The sequence below is a fragment of the Pungitius pungitius genome, chromosome 13 (assembly GCF_949316345.1).
Source record: "Pungitius pungitius chromosome 13, fPunPun2.1, whole genome shotgun sequence".
NCBI lineage: Eukaryota > Metazoa > Chordata > Actinopteri > Perciformes > Gasterosteidae > Pungitius > Pungitius pungitius.
Window position 1 is genome coordinate 14,053,831 of NC_084912.1, and position 13,520 is coordinate 14,067,350.

The 13,520-nt window shown below is 40.9% G+C and overlaps 2 protein-coding genes and 1 non-coding gene across 5 annotated transcripts; 1 reads left to right on the forward strand and 2 right to left on the reverse strand.

Moving 5' to 3' along the window:
- Nucleotides 1-4,134: 4,134 nt before the first annotated feature.
- On the reverse strand, nucleotides 4,135-4,228 carry trnai-uau (transfer RNA isoleucine (anticodon UAU)). Its single transcript has 2 exons — nucleotides 4,191-4,228; nucleotides 4,135-4,170 (listed from the first exon to the last, which is right to left on the reverse strand). It is a non-coding gene; the product is annotated as a tRNA-Ile (tRNA).
- Nucleotides 4,229-5,722: 1,494 nt separating this feature from the next.
- On the forward strand, nucleotides 5,723-8,289 carry LOC119214321 (transmembrane protein 229b-like). Of its 2 annotated transcripts, none has more exons than XM_037466027.2 (2): nucleotides 5,723-6,134; nucleotides 7,416-8,289. In XM_037466027.2, exons 1-2 carry the CDS (start codon nucleotides 6,098-6,100, stop codon nucleotides 7,880-7,882), a joined length of 504 nt encoding a protein of 167 aa, XP_037321924.1. In that variant the 5' UTR covers nucleotides 5,723-6,097; the 3' UTR covers nucleotides 7,883-8,289. The 2 variants fall into 2 exon arrangements, with proteins under 2 accessions (XP_037321924.1, XP_037321923.1); XM_037466026.2 differs by having other exon boundaries at nucleotides 5,745-6,149.
- A 108-nt stretch (nucleotides 8,290-8,397) lies between these two features.
- On the reverse strand, nucleotides 8,398-13,211 carry haao (3-hydroxyanthranilate 3,4-dioxygenase). Of its 2 annotated transcripts, XM_037466023.2 has the most exons (10): nucleotides 13,032-13,211; nucleotides 12,794-12,872; nucleotides 11,908-11,991; nucleotides 11,724-11,830; nucleotides 10,894-10,983; nucleotides 10,765-10,808; nucleotides 10,524-10,669; nucleotides 9,683-9,751; nucleotides 9,518-9,600; nucleotides 8,398-9,425 (listed from the first exon to the last, which is right to left on the reverse strand). In XM_037466023.2, the coding sequence occupies exons 1-10, from the start codon at nucleotides 13,115-13,117 to the stop codon at nucleotides 9,353-9,355; spliced, it is 861 nt and encodes a 286-aa protein (XP_037321920.1). In that variant the 5' UTR covers nucleotides 13,118-13,211; the 3' UTR covers nucleotides 8,398-9,352. The 2 variants fall into 2 exon arrangements, with proteins under 2 accessions (XP_037321920.1, XP_037321921.1); XM_037466024.2 differs by lacking the exon at nucleotides 9,518-9,600.
- Between the last annotated feature and the right edge of the window lie 309 nt (nucleotides 13,212-13,520).

Here is a 13,520-nt window from a genome sequence, read left to right on the forward strand (position 1 = left end):
GGGAATGACGTAATTTGTTCCTCTCATCATCCCAGAGCGGGGTGGAACCCATGTCGATCGCTGTAAAAAAATTCCTTGTCCAACAGAGACTTTTCCATTTATTACTGTGTGTCAAGAAGGCCATCTTTTCAGTTCTTCACTGGTTTGTTTCTTTAGCAGAGTTACCGAAAGAAACAAGCAGATATTCACAAAAACAAGGGCTGAGCATGGGCTAAAAGATGAACCCTTAATACGTGGGAGCGGATGTGAATCTCGGGGCGGATACGCAAATCATTTTTCCACCTGCGTAAACACTTTGCGATCTACGATCACCCTTCCAGTTTAAGTGCAGTGTGTTTTTTGCTCTTAACGATCGCCAACTGTTCTTTCTCTTCAGCTTTACACGGCAAAGATGTCGCATGACGTGAATCATCTTGTATCAACCGCAGTCATCTGGGCAGAGGTAGAGGTGGATGCAGCCCTGACTCATCCCCTGGATCACAGCCATTCCCAAAGCCAGGTTGTGTGCTGCTCTTTATCTGAGGTGGGGGAGCTGAGCAGATGACGCATCAACCAGTTGGGACTCATCCGTCTTTTTTTCAATTTAGCCACAACACCCGATCACATTGGCAACGAAGCGCTTCATGGGCACATTGCGACTCTGGGCCACTTGCAGGCATGTGGCGATAATGGCGATGAAGTGTGAGGGACGTCCGCTCGTTAGAAAGTTGAGGTTGAAAACAAATAATTTGAAATTGCCCATCTGGGATATCTTCACGAGATGACTTGCAAAGATTCCCACACTTCCCATGAAGAAACGGTCAGATAATTGGCTTCCCAGGAACACAATATTACCGCAACTCTTTCACAAGCCTCACCCTCCTCGTCCATATGCAACACACACATCTCCCCCTTTTGACAAGACCTTTGACCTTTGCTGGTCTGTGTTCAGGCAAAATTACATCACTTCCGTTTGGCATTTGACAGGCGCTTCATCAGGGGTGTTGCTCCGGGCTCAAGCAGTGGAAAAGGGGGGGGGGGGGGACTAAAAAACAATAATGATAATAATTATACCTTTAGAAGTAATGAGCAGCGCCTACAGGCTTGCAATACATAACAGCTGGGCCTGGGAGCTGTCAGACAGCGAGATAGTGAGGGAGCACTTGGCGCTAACCAAAGGCAGATGTGAATTACAGCTTGTGACACATAGCTGTGCGGTTACTAACAGAGGCAGAGGCGGGCTGGGATCTCAAGATCTCAAATATACCGCTGCAGTATGCATTTGAAAAGAAATGCTGCATTTGATCTCGAGGCGGCAGGTCAACAATGATTCCAATAGTGCAAAGTTTTGAGAGAGTTTTAATGCATCAAGTGCAAAGCAATCAACATAAAGTCAGTCATCTGGATGGGTGGATAATGGCTTTGTCATAATCCCTTCATTTATGTTAGCAAATAAAAGCCCTGGTGGTGAATGTGATGTTTCAATTGTAAAAGACTGCATTGATTGATAGTGAATATTGCTGGAGAATAAGAGGAGGGGATTAATGCCCCAGATGAGGGCAGCACCTTCTTTCTGTTCTGTCCATTCTCAGGCCTCTCCTTCATCGTCGCACGTTTTTTTGTCATCAACTCCCATTTTAGTATTACAATTCATTCATTTTGATTACTGTATCAATCACACTCACATGCATGCACACATACAAACCAATTGCTCCCATCCATTAGAATGAAATGGGTCAGCGGGCTTTATATTCAAACAAACCAACACTGTTGTGCAGCTAAGGACGTGATGACCCAAATATTACAAAAACTGACAAAATGCCTGGAATGCGTTGGTTGAAATGAACCTTATTGTATAACGAACAGTAACTCCTAATCTGACCATTCTGCACCTGTATCTATGCCAGTAGTATACTCCAAGGCATTGTTTGAACTTGAGACCAAAAGTAGTTTGGAAAAAAAGCTTGCTGTGACGTTATGCGCCACGAAAACACGCACAAACAGGAGACTGCATGCAACTATTTTTGTAAAATGCTACATTGATTGAAACACTAAGTCCGTCCTAATGTCCTTTTCTATAATACACTAACAGACTGAAGGCTGTACGCTAGCACTGGTATATTTTAAGAGAGACAGTAAACTCTCTGGCAACATTTATAGACAATAGACAATAAATTCTAACAATGAAGCACATGCCGGCAGAGATGCTATTCTCTGTGATGACACCTGAGCGTATACTGAATCAAATAAATGTAGAATCCAACATTTAAGCATACACTAAACAATACAGTGGTCTCCATGCTAAAATGTTATCATGCGCTACATTGAGATACACGTGGCTACAAGCTAATGTCTACGGGGCTGTTATCTTGAAATGAAAACTGATTGCTTGATGCTCACACCAGCTTATAAGATTTCCCTTCACTTTCACCTTTATTGTAGGATCAATATAAATCCGGTACATCTTAGTTAATAGAATGCCATCGATGTGGCACCGTTGTGTATTGATTTTGAGCTTTTTCCGTATCATAGTTTAGTAAACAATAAAGATTTCTTCAAATGCCGTGCTCGTTTGCGTTCAAACCAACATTCTTAACGATACACAATTTTGTCTTTTTGCAAAGTGGTGATCTCATACATAACGCAGCTGGACTCAAGTGGTCATTATGCAGCAAGTTAAAGTCTCCGAGCAGACCAGGTTTTTTACATTAGCCCTGTTCTTGGCCCTATGACAGTCAATGACATCTGACACATGCACCTTGGGGTTACAACTGTTGAAACCAGTATGCGCGCGTGTGTGTGTGTGTGTGTGTGTGTGTGTGTGTGTGTGTGTGTGTGTGTGTGTGTGTGTGTGTGCATTAGTGTGTATGTGTGTGGGTAGTTTGCGGGACATTATATCACATAATATCCATCTTCCATTTCATAAACACATACATCTCTTCGTAAGTATTTCAATGGCCAACATCTTCATGTTAAACTTGTGGACGGGCCGAAGAGGCTAGACACACTTCAAAAAGGCCCCTTTCCATCAACACACACTTAAAAAAACACCACCCATATGTGCAGATCTTGCGGTTATTGTAAAATGTGAGACGAGAGCTCTCAGAATACATAGAGTGCGGGAGAGGGAAGAGAAAAGGCGGGCCAACTGTTTTCATTCAAACAGCAGACAGAGCCAGTCATATGCAAGCAGTCACATGTGTGTAAGGAAAGAAAATAAAATAAAAGAGAAGGACTCGGCAGTTTAAACAGTGGACAACAATGACCCCTACGGGTCGAAAGCAGAGTGTAACGTCAAGTTATCAATTACTTCGATTTTTATTCATACTTTTCCCATAGACTCATTGTCTAATCACTATAGTGACAATTGTTTTTTGTATTCCTCTTGTGAGTTTTAACCCATGTTAAATGAAATTAATTTGAACCAAGGCTTAATTTTCTTAGCGCTATGAATGTGTTCCCTGGGTGAAATGTATGGTCAACTGGTTACAGTTAAATGGTGAAGAAAAAATGAGGCAAGTCATATTTACAAGAACTCTTGATTAGTGCATCTAAAGACTTGAAGAGTTATTCGTTATACGTTTTCAGGCATGCAATGATTTTTGACATTCATTTTTATTTATGAATGAACATTGCATCACACATAATGCAAGATGTACGATTTGATATCAACAAATTGAATTCTCAGTTTAGATAATTTTTAAATGAGTATTTTATGGTGTAAATATGAAGTCACCATACAACAAATAGCCTATTGTAATAACATGAGTAACGTGTCCTTTTCACTAAACCTTGTTGGACTGTATCTCTGCAGAGATGGAGAGCTACTGCCCCCTATTTTCAGTCGAGCTAAAGTACTATTATCAGTCATATCTTGAATAGCATATTAGTACTATATGAGGATTTTGCTCAATATGGTCAGAATATCTGAATATAAATATTTGGTAAGTATTTGACAGTAGGATAGTGTACATGCGAAACACTCGGTTTTTTACTTAAATTCCTACATCTGCTTACTTACATAGCGCCTTCATACGGGTCGTTTTCCCGCTGTATACTTCATGTGGTCATTTTTATTTATTTCGAACAAGACGACAATTTAGTTAACGTGATTTAAAAAACTCGTGCTTACTATTACACCCTTTATCAAAAGTCTGCTCCAGGTGAGGCTCGAACTCACAACCTCGGCATTGCTCTGCAGCGTACTGTCTTATAAGTACCGCGCGCTAACCGATTGCGCCACTGGAGCTCACTGTGTCCACACGGTATTTGGATTTATATACCTAGTGTGACGTAATTTCTTCTAAAATCTTTCGCGTACCAACTGCCAACAGACCTTAACGCGTATGTTTGAGTGAAATTATCGATTTATCCCACGAAAACGAATCCGCTTTGTTTTAGAGATCAGAAATGATATGCGGGCTCTGACATGACGGTACAAAATCTTAAATTGTGTCGAACTAAATATACGGCCTTTTTTCCTTACAACGTCTTCAAACAATGTGCTTCTCCTGTTCATGAACATCTATATTATTACAGTCGTTGATTACGAATTGAATAAAAAGCAAGTCTTCCAAGTGATTGATTATGACTAGCTAAGCAGATCCTGATATCTAACGTAGCTCGCAGCCACTGCGAGATAAAAGGGACACGTAGTAATAAATATTTTCAAAATAAAACGTGTTTTACAGGAAAATACTGAATTTCAATATATACAAATGGTAATGACAATTATACTGAATCACCATCATACTGAAACGTTGACAATTGGAGGACGGTGTCTGGAGTTTGAAATCCTGTATTGCCTTTGTCTTTGGCCAGTGAAATAATCCATTTTCATGTCATCTCATCCTCTCACATCTCATAAACTCTTATCTTGTAGGATATCATCACATCTTATCATAGCCTGTTTCTTCTCATCTTCTCCGCTCGCAGTTCATGTCTATTCCTTTCAATAGATTTCAATTAAATTGAATGTGTTGAATTTACTACAAAAAGAGCAACAGGAGAAAGCACTCTAAGGCTCTCTCTAGGATAGAGAATGTACATTTCCTTAAACAAATATTCTTTGGTGATAATTCATCATCCAACAATGCAACACACGCTGTGTCAGCCCGGCTCAGCACTGTGCGAAGAGTCCACCCTTTGTCTACTCGATAACTTTATGGTCATTGACTTGTGTATACTGGCGTTCTTCCGGGCCCTAAAGGTGTGTTTGCTAGAATCACTGGACTCTGATCTGAAGGTCCACCGTTCATCGAACTGTTTTATTAGACTACACACAGAGCAAACACAAAGGACACGCTAGAGGCAAAACGTGTGGACAGACATCTGCTCCCAGAGAGACATTATGGTTAAACTGTATTCTGTGCATGTGTGAAACTTAACAGGCAGAGTTCTGCATCCATATTTATATTGTGTGGGTGTTAATGTGCGAAGTGGTAGCTTCACAAGATGTTGTTTAGCTTATTAATTGCAGATGAACAATAAATAACAATCTTTATAAGGTAAAGCTCTTTACTATTAAACTTTGTTAAGTAAATAACCAGAATGTAAGAACAACATTTACAATGACTATTAACCAAATATTGCATTTATCTCATCTACCTCATTAAATCACACAAACAATTAAAAGTCATTCAAATTCAGGCTCTACCAATTACAGGGGCCTTATCTCAACATGCAGACATGCAATAACTAGACACTCCATCATAATCAAATATTTATCACAACTGTTTATTGGCAGGGAACGAACATTTTTAAAAACTACTGTAGAATAATGTAGCTGCATCATCATGAATAAGTGTGTGTTGTTTACAGCTCCCCTGACACACCCAGGTGCTGCAGCTCACTGATAACCCATTGCCTTCACCCTTAGATGTCAAACACACATTGTATGTCAGTCCGATGTCAGCTCAATGCTGCACACAGACGTTTTTGTTCCTCAGGTGGATCCTGGCTTTAGCTTCCGGGTCCATCCCTTGGTTCACGACCTCAGTCCGTGACAGAGGCATCGCTTAATGTTTAGCCCAAGATCCGCTCACACACACACACACACACACGCACACGGGTAAGCAAAGGGATTACAAACGCACAGGGACCCATATGCTGCACGAGGATGGAAGCGAGAAAGCTTAATGCGAGGAGAGCACAAGGTAGTAATGAGCCAGGTGAGAATTATGATTGTGTTTGATTTTTTTAGGTCCCACTTCAAAGAATAACACAGTCTTTTATGAGACCATTGTTGACTATTTTTATAGAGTAAATGATTATGAGAGGAACCCTCGCCCCGAGTCTTTTATAGTTAATGACACTTTTGAAGCGCAGAGGGAAACGCTGTTAAAGATTATCAGAGACTTTCACTGAGCTAAACTAGGCTATAAACCTGTTAATCCAAAGTAGAGCATGTACACCGTTAGACGGCACAGGGTTGCATTCGCACTGGGGAGCCAGTATTATAACGTGGGGAGGAGAATCGAGAAGAAAACACTCATAGTCCCTACATAAGCCAATAAAATTCAAAGCATGAGTCGTAAAGCTACGAAAACTCCCAAAAACTGTCAGTTTTAAAAACACAGAGACCAAGCACCAGAGTGAAACCATCATTACATTTATCTTAAATCTAATTAGCACAAATGTAATTGAGTGTGATGTGTTGAATTAGGATGACTTTCATTTAAGTGTTTTAACTTAACAAAGTTTACTTAACTTGTTTCCTCTCAAAGAGTGAGACGTGAAGATCGGTTTAGTTCAGCACAGCGATTAGCTCTCACCTCCTGTGTCCAAAATGAACAACCTCTCAACTATTTTAAAGGAATTCTCCCTCTAAATGATCAGTTGTTACCAACTACACACAGGGCAAAGAAAAGAGGTTTTCCCGCCATGCCTCCTGAAATAAAAATAGGGAAAAATGTGTAAGATTACATCACAACCTGTGTTTACAAACGCTCACACATGGTCTAATATATGCAGAAGTACGCTCACTACTTCACATCTTTACTAACAAAGCGTAAAGAGTAACACCCCTATTCATGGGGAAGTACAACCTGTTATTCAAGAACTCAAGGTAACGCGGAATAGATAATCCATATACAGATGGTCGTTTTGACTGGGAAGTAATTAACTTATTAACATATCTCATGTGTTTAACAAGAAACAAAACTCTAGAATAAATAAATAATGAATAAATGTAGTTTCCGTGAGCTTGGCAGACACTCAATGGATCCTCACCCCTCCTCAGGACCTGGCACGTTCTTTTAACACCCTGAAAATTAACTGTTTCACTTAATAGTATTCAAACACATTTAAACACAAGACTCTTGACATGCAAACCTATCCAAAAGCTTGTTAGTGATCCATCGCGTGTCTGTTTTGTCCACATTGTGGAAATCTTATGAAAAAAAACCCTGGTGCAAATAACGTCTTTATTGAGACAGGTCCTGGTGCAGACCTCGAGGCGCCGGCAGCACCAAGTCGTCCTCTCGCTACCGTAGCTCGTCTCTACGTGTACGCACTGCATGGCTGCCTCTGTGAGGTGGCCTTCACTGCCTTGTTGGACTGGTGCTACACCCGCGACTGGAGGCTGGCGGGCCACAGCAGCTTGTGGGCGCTGCCCATGTACGCCACCGCCATCTACCTCATAGAGGTCATGAGAGCACGGCTGATGGCTTGCCGCCTGGCGCTGCCGGCGCGTCTGGCGGCCTACACCGGGTTCATCTACCTGTGGGAGTTCAGCTGCGGGGCGGGCCTGAGTTTGCTGGGGGCCTGTCCCTGGGACTACTCAGATTACAGCTACAACCTGAGAGGCCTGGTGACTCTGGAGTACGCTTTGCCCTGGACTGTGGCGGCATTCCTAGCTGAGCAGCACGTGATCAAGAACACACTGAGGATAAGACTGAACTGATACCAGACTGGACAAGTGCGCTGCCAAAAGCATTTATGGTTGATTCACATGTTGCGAGTCCCTGTGTTGCGCCATTAAATCTGAAAACATTTTTTCAGTTTTATTTGTTTGTGTTTTCTTTCCCCTTTGAAATTAAGATAAGACGGAACCACCGTATGCTATGTTAGCGTAATGTAACCGATGTTATTTCTAGGTTTAGAAAGGAATATTATGGCATTTTGGGTAATCACTTCATTCGCTTTATGCTCAGTGTGATATGAAGGTTAAAACCATTCTTATGTCTGTACTTTGATGCTAAAATAAGCTAATTAACTCTGTATAAGAAATGGAAAAAAAAATGAAATGAACTTTCTCCCAGAAAGAAAGTGAATCTGTGTTTTAAATAAAATTTGAATTATTGCTTCAAACATTTGATTGTTTTAATCACATAGTGGATAACTAAACACTCAGACCCAGTCTCCTAGTTCCTAGTGTTAAGAAAGGAAAATACACACTTTAAGGGAAAAGAGCCAGTGTTCAGGATTTATAACTATGTTTTATTAAAGCATAATCACCTGAAACTATTGTCATTACCAGCACAGTCCCTTTATGGAGTCCACCACGCCACAGTGGCCATGTTTCTCTTTTAATAGCGGCACTTCAGAACTACTGTCATGTCTGTGAGCTGACAAGCTTTTGTCCATTCTGCACATTTTACAATCTAGAAAACAGTTGTTAAAAATGTGCCACTTGATCATGTGGGCTGTGAGCAGAGCGGTTGGTTCCGTGAGGGATCTGAGAATGTTAGTCAATTAAATTATAAATTCATTCAAACATAAATTCATTTGTATTTAGCTCTTTAGTGATCATTCAATCAGGCTACATTAGTAACTTTTCTTGAATATAATAACAGGAAGCAAATCCCAGACTCCATTCGGCCGCGTAGTTAATAACCCGCACTTATGATCAGTTTAAATTACTGATAAATGAAAAAAAGATTAACTTGACCTGCAATACAAGAACGTTATTTGACAACATAGTGATTATTGAAGCATTAACTAGTCCGGCTTAAAGACTTTCTTTGACCCACCATTGCGGTCTGTGTGGGTTTTTTCCGTTTATATACGTATATCCTAACAGTTTAAATGGATTTCATCCAAACATATTTTGGATATAGGGAAGTATAGTGCACTGCTAGCAACATTGTACAGGAACAGCCTGACTTATTCATTTATGTACCTTTAGAGATAATATAAAGAGCATATCGGTTCATGGGGCAGTTGGACCGGAAGTGGAATTCACGACTACATTTTTTTACATTATGTTTGCCAATTTCAATAGCTCAGTATATTAATCGTAAAATAGTTGCATAGAATTAAGCTTTTAACCCAAATTCGTTCTTTCATTTTATTGTACTTGCTTCTCATCACTGGTCCATGCTCTCACAGAATACTGTTTCATGTGCTGTGTGCCTGATTTGCCTCATGATGTTCAGGGTCTCTTCCGCTCAGGGTTTTGAACCACAAACAGGGCAACAGTCCCCTCATCTCTCTGCCAGTGGTACCTACAGAAGAAGAAGTCATATGCAAGGTTATTTTTGCCAATTTATCTATTTTATCAGAATATACAGGCAGTTAAATGACAGAATTGACCCACTGGCTCTGTTCAGGAACAAGTAAACTGTTTCCTGCAGAAAGAGCGAACTCCTGCTGGTTCATAGTAACAGTCGAGGATCCCTCCTGAGAGACGAGGACAGACGACAATCACATCATGACTGGTAGGACATGTGAGGGTACCGAAAGGAACGTTTAGGGAACATACCATTTGCCAGATCCACACGTCGCTTTGCCGCACTGCCGTCTCCGTCACCCCAGGTCCGAACACCATCACCTGGCATGGTCACATGACGCAGCATCACCATCGTCATCAAATTCACTGTTTTGATCTATAATTTAATACTGAACACCAAAGCGGTCATGGTTAGAAAAGTGACAGTATGCCAAACGGCCAAGTTGCTGCCAGAGCTCTGGTGCTCTTGAGGTACGATCAAATGGATGGAATCAGGAATCAGGAACCGTTATTGCCAAAATATGTTAGAAATACAAGGAATGTGACGTGGCGGCTGGTGCAAACAACATAGACAACAAAAAACAAAGGGCACCCACATACCGCGCCATCTTGGATCATATGGATATGCAACAGAATGTTTTCAAAATACAAAGCATCTGTTAATGCCTCTACATTCAAGAGCTTGCTAAAAAAAATTGCTAAATTGCAATTCACATCCATACAGCAGGGTTCTATCAAACCCTCCCAGCAGACGCCAATGCAGAACTGCCTTAAACTTGCATTCTCCTCAATGGCCACCAGTGGCCGACTCCCCATGTGGCAAAAGGAGGTCAGATTGTATGTAAATCTATGAGAAAACTTTACTTTTTACTTGATTTATTCTTTTCAAAATCAGTTGTCTCTTTTAGTCACATTTTTATGTGCTAGGTTGTCACTTTAAAGCATTTTTCGTTTTTTCATTTCCTAAATTATTTTATGTAATTTTATTTTATTTATCTCCTTCACTTTTAGACTTTCAAACTTTCATAAGCTTTTTACTTTATGCAACTATGAAACGCTTCAAAAACCCGTCTGATGACCTGATTTCTGGTACCTCTGTCTCAAACTGAGCTCCGAACATGTCGATGGGCCCGCCGGCGGACAGCGAGGGCCTGTGCTTGTCCAGCCAGTCTCTGAAGGAGAACGGGGTCATCGTGTTCATGGTGTTCAGCTGGAAGGGCGGTTCTCTGAAGATTTCGCCTGCTCACCCAAACACAAGCACGGGGACACCAGTTTTTAAACATCACACTTCAGATTGGAGCTTTTTTCTACAGGAATCTCAAGAAATGTCTCACTTGGATCTGGCTTTCCGGTTTTAGCCTGCTCTGATGCCATGAACCTGCAACGATAAAGTGGGTCAAAACCAACCTAAACTAATCTGATGGAGACTTCTGGTCAGTGTGCCAAAGGGGAAGACGTCTTACTCTTTGATTAGGGGCACCAGCTGCGTTCCCAGATTCTCACAGTAAAACCACTTCTCGTACAGGGTGTTGGTGGTGTTGCCCACATAGTACCTGAAGGCACCAGCACACGCTCACATTAGTGATGCTCTTACACACGTTAATGTTTTTGTTACTTTCTTGCTTAATATTATGCTTTTTTTCAGAGATTATTTGTACTGCACATCTGATTTGATGGATTTCTGCCAACAATGACGTGATATCGTCATCGATGGTGAAAAAAAACCCTGCAGAGGTGGAAGAGTGAAATCTACAGGAAAAAAAGTCTATGATATTCCCTGTGATTATAAAATCATGAATGCTCGGCATATTTCGAATATGATTCCCTATGAGTAAGTAAGTGAGTAGATTCTGGGGACAAAGTACATGACCTAATGTAAATCTCAGACAGGATATTTGAAAAGCAGGGTATACCTTTTCAATTTTGCGTATCGCCACTAAATGGCAGTTTAAACGTTATTTGATGCACTGGTTTGTAAAAGATGATAACTATTACTATTCATTTTTCTGTCACGAGTGAAAACTTTTTCTTTCTTTCAGATGCAGAGTAGAGATGTTGAGGATTTCTATAAGGCTGTTGAGGAACTCAATACATTTTGGAGCAGAGGTTTGCTGGTTTAATAAGTGGAAGCACAAATGTCGGTGTGCGTCAACCGTTGGACGAACTCTTTTATTTTGGATAATGATTGAAATCAACTGAAACTCAAAGGTTAGGATTTTCCTCTAGTTATAAATTGTCTGTCGTTGTTTTTGTGTTAAGAGAAGAGAGAAGACGGTAAGGAGATCCAGTTCACCTCAGGCAGTCGGTCTCGGTCTGCAGCCGTCTCCTCTCCACCACCAGTCCCACAGTGTTGGCCTGCCTCTGGGGGGAGTGGGGGATCCGGGCCGGCAGCAGGAACATCTGCAGGAAGAAGAGAGGAGTCACCACACACGTTTCACCACCAAGGGACTTGGCTTTGAAAATCCAGGAGGTCATACCTGTCCCTCCTTAATGTGCACATCCTTGTGCTTCCCATTTTCTATCACCTTCAGACACATGTCCCCCTTCACCTGGTAGAACAGCTGTAAGAGACGAAGCAATATCAAGAGATTATTGCAATCTAGTTTCTTTTTCAAACAGGCGTGACGGTAGAGGGTGGAGGGGGATATTTCAGCAACCAAAATATTATAATGAACTTTCAAGAACTGAAAGCACACTGTGAAAGGGTTCTAAAGTTCTAAAAGAGGGAGCTGTGTGAAGTCTGATGATGTGATGTCACTTGAGGCGCAACATGCTGCACGTGACGGCTACAGGTTATCATTACTTGAGGTTAGCGCCTCAAGGATACGATGACCCCAGGTTTGAGAGAATAGGAATGTGTGGATTTCAAAAGTTCATCCCTCTTTTTTTCCTTTATCAATTGCGTAATTGACTTATTTGACAGAGAATACCAACAACATGGGTCAGAGGTGGAGTTTACCCTGTTTGTTGGGTAAGAGCGGTATCAAATCTTTCGCATTGATTGGATAGCTAAAAAGTTGACGGCGTTGAATGTAAAAGTTACTGCACAGCTACCAAGTTGCTAAATGTTGCAGATTTGTTTTTTTATTTGTCGATTGAAGGGTGTTATTATTGGATGAAATTGTTTATGGCTTGGTTCTGTAAGCACACTTCATATTTTGCCATTAAACCTTTGACTGGTGCTGTACAAAGAGTAGACAAAAAAATATCAGTAAATAATCGTGCAATATGACATGGGAAAAAATGTTTTCTTTGATCTTGACTTATTAAGTCTTGGTATCTGTGAATGTAGAGCAATAAAATGGAGATCTAGTAGCTGAATAACTGCATCAATGGCAGAAGAAAGGAGTACTTCTCTCTGACCTCCTCCCCTTCCTCTAAATGGTAATCGGTCCTGGTGTTGGGACCTCCGACAAACATGATGATCAACTGGGAAAAGTGCCTGCCAGACAGGAGTGAAAGACCGTTAGCTTCTCTGACACTTGACGGGATTTTTTCTAAACTTTAAACTTTTTTAACGTTGTGAAACACTGATTGGTTGTTGTTAGACAATCTAGGAAAAAACAACAATGTTGCTTGTATCCAAAGTGAAACTACTCACATGAGCTTGTTGCACACTGGTGGCATGAAAGCATTCTCGTTCGCTGCAATCCAGTTTCTCACATTCACAAGAGGTTCGTGGCTCATTTTTGCAAACTGACGGGGTTTTTGCCGCAGTGTTAAATCTGTGAGTGTGCTGGTCTGAGCAGTTCAACAACCTGACTGGCGCTGAAAGTCCAAAATTCAAAAGTGAGGTAGGGTGTAAGGAGGAGTTAAGCTCCCCATAACAGATAAAAGGTCGCTTGCAGAGTCGTAATAAGTAACATAGTGTGGAAGAATTGGAAAGCAATGTAACGCCCGTGAGGTCATTCAGGGAAAAGCACTATTGTTCTCCTGCTAAAACATGTATTACATCAAGACATCAATCATAGAACGTTTGAATAGCTTTAGAAGAGCAGCATGGTCTAAAAGAAGTATTTCTTGTTTGAACTGCTTAATTTACACAATGTTCTTTTTATATTAATACATTAATGTATTTATTCGCATTTAT

Excerpts from the sequence above, each read along its gene's own strand:
- LOC119214321 (XM_037466026.2), top strand. The coding sequence starts at position 6,098 with ATGGAAGCGAGAAAGCTTAATGCGAGGAGAGCACAAGGTAGTAATGAG. Across the intron at positions 6,150-7,415 it reads ACAAGGTAGTAATGAGCCAG|GTCCTGGTGCAGACCTCGAG; the intron begins GTGAGAATTATG and ends TTATTGAGACAG.
- haao (XM_037466023.2), bottom strand. The coding sequence starts at position 13,117 with ATGAGCCACGAACCTCTTGTGAATGTGAGAAACTGGATTGCAGCGAAC. Across the intron at positions 11,992-12,793 it reads ATTTAGAGGAAGGGGAGGAG|CTGTTCTACCAGGTGAAGGG; the intron begins GTCAGAGAGAAG and ends CGTCTCTTACAG. Across the intron at positions 10,809-10,893 it reads CTGGTGCCCCTAATCAAAGA|GTTCATGGCATCAGAGCAGG; the intron begins GTAAGACGTCTT and ends TTATCGTTGCAG.